The following is a 7,667-nucleotide window of genomic DNA, read 5'->3' as shown; positions in this document are numbered from 1 at the left end:
ACTTGGGAGTCCAGTTGGAGCTTTATCACCTTGACAATGGAGGACTCACTAGCTACTTCCAGAGCAGAACAGATGTCCAGATCTTCGAATGAGGCGATGTCAGCCTTGCTACAATTCCCGAGGGAGTCAGACAGGTCAGGAAGGGCCGAATAAGTCAAATAGCATTCATCCAGGGAGTCACATGGGGTATCCTCTTCCACCTCTGGCAGCTCTGCGGTGAGCCTGGGGGGGGTCGTGAGATCTGAAGATTAGCACAAGAAAAGTAGACACCCCAGCATCCTACTGGTTTTGATGGGAGGTCAAGAAGTATACTCATAACGAAGGGGCACAGCCATGATTAACAGCAAAAACTATCCTGTTACAGGGGCAGAGTGTGACTGCTGTGGGGGCAGTAGAGACAGAGAACAAAAGGTGCTCAGGATAGTGGCCACAGAGCTAAGCTTCTGAGCAACAAACTGAACGACTATGGAATGGAACACATAGCTCACAGCGCACATGGGGAATCCTAAAGGTGGCTTCAACACTTTTGCATAAATATTGTTGATACTACCTTGGGTGACCAAGTGAACACAGGCTTTAAAAGACAACATCCATATGGAGAGACCTTGTGTCGTTGGTGCCTCTTTCTTATGACGTGAATGGTTTTTTTAGGTATTCTTTGGCTATAATATATCCTCGGTGTGGTAACACCAAACAGGGAGAGGCAGATAGGCCTTTCACTGTCCTTTTACCAAAAGGAGAGAACAGGAGAATGCAGAGAATCCCAGTGACTGCTAATTCACCAAGTTCCACCCCCTGCAGGTTATTGACGTGAAGGGGTCAGTAAATGGAACTTAACCATGTAACATGTGAAGCCACACTTCATGGTTAAACAAAGGTACTTTGTGATTGGAGAACGGATAAAACAGGCATGTCTGGCAGTTTATGTTTCTTCCTTGAAATGCAGTCCTTCAGTTTAACCACTGAAATAACAACCCAGGATTCTTCATAGTTACCTGGGGCCTATCGGGTCTTGGTCTTCTTCCTCCTTATGAGAGATTTGGTTTTCTGTAAATACATAAAGACAGGGCAGTCATTAAGCAGATCCTGCTCTGTACATTAATAATCTAGTGTCTAATGCTAGCCAGGTACTCAGATATGCTCAATGTGAGAACAGGTTTAGTCAGAAGACTATTTCAGGGTGCTTCTGATATTGTCTTATGATAAGTGGCTTGATTTCCTTGCCTGAGGCATTGGGAAAAATTTATTTTTTCTAGGAGATCATCATCACGGTTGCCCTTGTCTTAAGTCTGTGCAAACACTGTACTTATCTTTTTCATACAGATTCTGGGGATCCAGCCTCTGAGCATTCTAAAAGGATTACTGCAGAATTCAGCCTTCTCTCATCAGAGAGCCTGCTTGTTGAAGACTTACTGGAATTTATATACTGAGAGTGAACAGATGGAATGCAACGACAAACCCTCAAATGAAAGTGAGTCTTTGGTGCTACAGAGAATGTTGGCTCAGTTCGTGTGGTGGGGGAATGCAAAGCACAGCTCTGCTTTGGGAAACACACAAACAAGCTATCAGTGGAGGCACTGAGGGTGGGTTTTCAGACAACTGCTTAGGAAGACAAGTCAACCCAAAGGGGAGATACAAGCGGGGTTTAGAATAGCAAAACCAGTTAACCCAGGACAAGAATGCCAACTGACAGTGGCAGGCATAGATTCGTAAAGGACCTGGCTCAGAGATGAAACGTAGAGCTATTGAAGGTGAGAAGATATATTTCATCCAAATTAGGTCTGACAGACAACTTCTGTGGTCATGTTGCTGAGGTGAGTTGAGGTTGTCCTGCCTCCTTTGGCCCAATGACCTGACAGAGAACCCAACATGACATGGGCATGCCCTGGGACTAGGAAGAGAGCAAAGCTCCCTGACACACCTGACATCTGTGCTTAACCTCAATCCTAGAGCCCAGTTCAGATCAATATGTCTCTACAGGGCCTCCCCACAGGGATGACCTCTCTCGGCACAGCAGAGGTCTGGGATACAAAGAACAGGAGATCTATGTGGGTGTCCAGTTGGAGCTTTATCACCTTGACAATGGAGTACTCACTGGCCACTTCTAGAGAGGAACAGACTTCCAGGTCCTCAGGTGAGAAGATGGCGGCGCTCCTGTAAGGCCAGTAGGAGTCAGACAGCTCGGGAAGAACTGAATATGTCAAGTAGTGTTTATCTGGAGAGTCCCGTGAGACGTCCTGCTCTACCACCTCTAGCAGCTGTCCACTGAGCCTGCAGGGTGGGGACAACCGAAGATTAACCTGAGAGGGATCTGAAATCCTATGTCCTGTCTGACTTTGTTGGAAGGGACAAAGGAATGGTCAAGAAAGCAGAGAGGCTGACCCATTCAAGAGAGAAACAACTCTTCTTGTTTGAGTGCGACAAGCTCTGTTTGTCACAGGAGCAGCAGATAGAAAGGACAGTAAGTGCTCAGCGCACGGGCCAAACAGCAAGCTTGTGAGGAAGGAGCCTCAATTATCTCTGTGCCATCCAGTCATGACTCTCTACATACAGAGTCTCAGAATGGTGGCTTTCCCCCTTCCTGTCAAATGGCATCCAGTTCTGCATTTTGTGGCCAAGTGACTGTCCCAGCTATCTCATCCAGAAAGGCCTCTTTCTCTCAATATCTGGCATGATAGTATATGTTTGTCTTCTTGCTGTGATATGTTCTTGCTAGGAACACATGTCAACATGATAAATCTAACAGGCAGAAAGAAGACGTGCATCTCTCAATAAAGCACAGAGGAGAGAATGAGCGAGCTCAGCGATCCCTGTTACATATTAGTTTACCTGGGTCAGCTGACTGTGGGTTACTCAACTAGAGAAGTAATTAAGAAGTGGGAAGCAATCCAAGTACCACAAAAAATCAGAAAACATGGTGAAAATGGATAATTTTTTGTCGACCGAATAGATATTATAGTTCTCTTCAGCACTTTCTGCTTTTCCCTGGTTGCCACTTTTGAATTCACAGCCCCCAAGTATTCAGAATTACCTGGGGGCAACTGACTCTTGTCCTTTCGGTCCCTCCTGATCAATTTGGTTTTCTGCAAATAAAGGAAGAGAAAGAGTTACATGAAGCACATTCCCCTTCACAAATGCCCACTCTTAGGTCCCATGTAGTACAAGAGAGCAACAGAAGCAGAGTGAAAACGGGCAACTGTGAGAGAACTCATCCAGGAGGGCTTAGGAGGGCCCTGGAAGCAATCACTGGCATTGCTGTCTTCAGCCATTAAAGAAATGTCCCTGATATGACAGGCCATCATCACAGCATCCTGTCTTGAGTCTATGCCAACAACAAGTTGATTCTTTTCCCCCGAGATCCTGGGGAAGAACCCAGCTGCTTCTGAGAGGGTTGCTGCAACCTCTACGACATCGGCCACAGCAATGTGTTTCGTGGACACATCTCAAACAAGAGAAAACAAGAGATAAAATGAACTTGTGGGACTTCATCAAGATAAAAAGCTTCTGCACAGCCAAGGAAACGTCAAAAAACTAAGAGGCAGCCACGGAATGGAGAATATATTTGCAAACGACACTACAGATAAAAGACTGGTTTCCAAGATCTACAAAGAACTTCTCAAACTCAATACACAAGAAACAAATAAACAAATCATAAAACGGGCAGAAGACATGAATAGACACTTTTCCATTGAAGACATAATATTGGCTAACAGACACACGAAAAAATGTTCAAAATCATTAGCCATCAAGGAAATTGAAATGAAAACGACACTGAGATACCACCTTACACCAGTTAGAATGGCAAATTGACAAGGCAAGAAACAACAATTGTTGAAGAGGATGTGGAGAAAGGGGATCCCTCCTACATTGTTGGTAGGAATGCAAGTTGGTACTGCCACTCTGGAAAACAGTGTGGAGGTCCCTTAAAAAGTTAAAAATTGAGCTACCCTATGACCCAGCCATTGCACTACTGGGTATTTACCCCAAAGATACAGACATAGTGAAGAGAAGGGCCATATGCACCCCAATGTTCATAGCAGCATTGTCCACAGTAGCTAAATGATGGAAGGAGCCGAGATGCCCTTCAACAGATGACTGGATTTAAAAGAAGTGGTCCATATATACAATGGAATATTACTCAGCTATCAAAAAGAATGATGTCTCAACATTTGCTGCAACACGGACGGCACTGGAGCAATGAATTTCTAAGTGAAATAAGTCAGCAGTGAAAGAGAATTATCATATGGTTTCTCTCATCTATGGAACATAAGAACTAGGAAGATCGGTAGGAGATGAAAGGATAAAGTAAGGCGGGGTAATCACAAGGGGGAATGAAGCATGAGAGACTATGGACTCTGAGAAACAAACTGAGAGCTTCAGAGGGGAGGGTGGTGGGGGAATGGGATAGGCTGGGGATGGGTAGTAAGGAGGGCATGTATTGCATGGTGCACTGGGTGTTATACGGAACTAATGAATCATCGAACTTTTCATCAAAAACCAGAGATGTGCTGTATGGTGGCTAATATAATATAATAAAAAATATTATTATATAAAAAAAAGAGAGAGATACAGTGAAAATTAGGAGGTCTGGAAGTGACCTCCTGTGCCTGGGCTGGAGAGGTATATGAGTCTGGCAGGGCCACCTTGAGAGCAGTGATTGACAGTGGCCCAGACATAAAAGTGCTGTGACTTAGACAGGAGTTGAGCAAAGCTCGCTGACTCATGGAATGTCTTATATCAAACACAGTCCTACAGCCTGGATCACAACAGTTTGTAAGGATAGGATCTACTTATGGGGATTAAGACTCTGAGTCTACACAGGGTGTGAGGAACAAGGAATAGGGACACTACCTGGGGCAGCACATGGACTTTCCTCCCCTTTGGTATGGGACCATTCTCTGGCTAAATCCAGAGCAGAGCCGATTTCCTGTTCTTCAAATGGGAACTCACCATCACTGTAAGACTGGTCGCTGTCACACCCTTCTTCCAGAACCGAAGGGGTCAAATCGTAATCATCTACTCTGTCCTGTAGGACTTCCTTCTTTTCGACTTCTTCCTGCTCCACGCTGTGCCGGGTGAGACAGGAATGACAACATATCAAACCGGGGGGATCAGACATCATGGCTTCCTAGCTGGTTTTGATGGGAGTTATAGGGAATGGTCACTAGAAGCAATGGGCCGTCGCCTGGAGAGGGAAAAAGCTATCCATCCTACAAGAGGCAAAGTGTGGCTGCCATGGTGGGGGATGGGGGGAGAGTAGCAGCAGCAGATACGCAGAGCACTGCCCACAGCAGGGCTGACGAGGAATGAGACTCTACCACCCCAGTATGGTTCAGTCACGGCATGAAGCACAGAGGGAGACCAGGCCCGGGGCAGCCACCACGTGCCTGAGTCGTGTTGACTTTAACATAGATTGACCAAGTGGTTACAGCTCTGGAGTCACTGCAGACTGCAGAAATGTGTGGCTGCTAGGCACCTTTGTATTAATAGTGTCACATGACACCCCACGTGTTTGGTTTTGGTAAGTTACTTCTCTTGCTGGTTAATTTTGCTAGTGTCTGTGTACCAATTCCTTTGCTGGTCACCTTCCTACCAAGGCCCTTAGAGAACTGTGTAGGAAGTAGATACGCATCTCCTGGTGTCCAGTCACAGGAAAGAATGGGTATTTTGTCCATACAGGGAGTCCTGAGGCTGGTGAATCCATCTTGGTTTACAGCACCACAGAGACAACAGGCAACAGGGCCATTCTTTGCTGACCACCTACAGTTTTGCTAATCCTTGCATCTGACATCTGTGACTCTCTTGACCTCACTTCCTTTTCTTTCTGAGACCCTGTCCATTTTTACCCACACATTACCGGTTCCTGAACATTCATTGTCACCTGGGGGTCCGTGTTTCTTCTTCATGTTCATCCTCCTCCTCATCATAATTTTCTGCAAATAAATTCAGAAATGTCCCGTCAGCTATTCCCACATCACCACTATGAACACAGTGGCCTCTATGGCCCGAGAGACATAAGTGTCCTTGCATGACTAGGCATCCACTGCATTTAGGGCACTGTCTTTAAGAATTGCTGTGGCATGGCTTTCTGATGCATCAGGCAGTGTGTCTCTGATTCTGAGGATCAGCATCACTGACCCTGGGCAACAGCTTCTACTGTCTCTTGTTGTCCATATAAGGGGATGCTTGTCCAGTTTCAATCTTGACTTCTGCAAACCGTGTCTAGCAGCGTGCCGCGAGTCGCGCCACAGGCACAGGCTCTCTGTGCATTCACAGCTCTCACATAGAGCCTCCTCCTTGTCCTGAGGACAGGACAACCACCCTGTCCCACATCCAACCACCGGGGACTTCATGGGCCCCCGCGTGGGCTCCAGTGTTACTGAGGGGTCATCTAGGAAACATGTTCCAGTCTAAACAGCGTTCCCACCTCCAAGTCCTACTGCATCAAGTTCCTCATCCAACTCCACATGGTCAGGGGCTCTACTTTGTCTAAAGTGCATTCATGAATTTTCCGTATCTGCTCACTACAGTGACAACAGGTTATTTGATATACATTACAGATGAGGAGACAGATATGGACGAAGTAAACCTCACTCTCTCACCCACATTTCATACAGACTGGGCTAAGTCTGGGAACCTCCCACTTAGGCGGGGATCCTAGCACACTAACTAGCTGCCTCCTGTCACAGTCTCCTTTCCGGGATCTAACACTGGTGGATGCTGCCTCCTGCCCCAAGGGCTGCGTTCCCTCAGGGAGGAAGCAGACATGTGGAGCACTATGACCTCCAGCCTGTGCATTTCTCCTCTCTGTTACCACCTTCTAGTCCTGGTCCTCTCATGGCCTTGCGCACAATGGGGAACAGAGGACAGCTGCTACAAACAGTGTGAGGGCAGGTGGGAAGACTCTTGTGAGCCCAGGGCCTTGCAGCAGCTCAGTGCAATCAGGGCCTCTGGCTGCCTTACCTGAGCTGAGCTTTCGGGCAAGGCACTTGGCCAGCCTGCGTCCCTCAGCCAGTTGCTCTTGGAAGCCCTGTCCTTGGCAATGCTCAGGGTCATCATGGGAGAGGAGGTCCTCGAGGTGTTTATCAAGGAGTTGGCAAACATCTCTCCCTTCGCGTAACTTATCATATAAACGGGTCAGCTCTTCAGTCTGGTCTTTGATCAGCAGATGGCACTGTCTACGGTGGGACAGAGAGAAAATTTAACAATGCAGAGAGTGGATCAATAGATTATAAGAGCTTTTGGGGAGATTTCTGGGAGAATTTCCCACAAGCAGCCACCGAAACAAATTTGTGCACATGTGTGGTTACCTGCCTGTGGCAGAGAAAGAAGAAAGTAAAACAAGGCCTCCTCTGTATCAGAGAGTGCTCCTGTGAGCCCCCTTGACATCCCTTGCATCTTTTCCTTCTGGAAACAGACCCAGGTCCTCCTAAGCACACGTCACAGACATGTCCTCAGCTGCTCACTTTGGGCATACCCATTTCCCTGAAAACTCCATATAGTGCATCATGCAGCGAATGGACACACTGGCAGACACAGAAGTGTGGACCGAGGGCTGGTGTTAAGTCCTGAGCTCAGAGAATGGCAGGGTCAAGGGGACAGCATTTGCTGAAGGAGCGTTGATGACAAGCGCTGTACTCAGCCAGGTCGTGACTATGTGAAGGAAA

The 7,667-nt window shown here is 47.0% G+C and overlaps 1 protein-coding gene across 1 annotated transcript in view; it reads right to left on the bottom strand.

Annotated features, from left to right (window-relative positions):
- Nucleotides 1-6,952, bottom strand: part of LOC121101952 (neuroblastoma breakpoint family member 10-like) — a 48,382-nt gene extending 41,430 nt beyond the window's left edge. The window contains exons 1-4 of the mRNA XM_040626581.1: nucleotides 5,882-6,952; nucleotides 4,951-5,066; nucleotides 3,032-3,083; nucleotides 2,096-2,271 (exon numbers count right to left, since the gene is read on the bottom strand). Of these exons, the coding sequence (XP_040482515.1) occupies nucleotides 2,096-2,271; nucleotides 3,032-3,083; nucleotides 4,951-5,066; nucleotides 5,882-6,030 (493 nt within the window). The 5' untranslated portion in view covers nucleotides 6,031-6,952. The remainder of the gene's footprint in view (nucleotides 1-2,095; nucleotides 2,272-3,031; nucleotides 3,084-4,950; nucleotides 5,067-5,881) is intronic.
- Nucleotides 6,953-7,667: the final 715 nt, after the last annotated feature.

The sequence above is a fragment of the Ursus maritimus genome, unplaced genomic scaffold (assembly GCF_017311325.1).
Source record: "Ursus maritimus isolate PB19 unplaced genomic scaffold, ASM1731132v1 scaffold_117, whole genome shotgun sequence".
Lineage (NCBI taxonomy): Eukaryota > Metazoa > Chordata > Mammalia > Carnivora > Ursidae > Ursus > Ursus maritimus.
The sequence above is the reverse complement of the archived record's forward strand: the minus strand, read 5'-3'. Positions and strand labels throughout refer to the sequence as shown.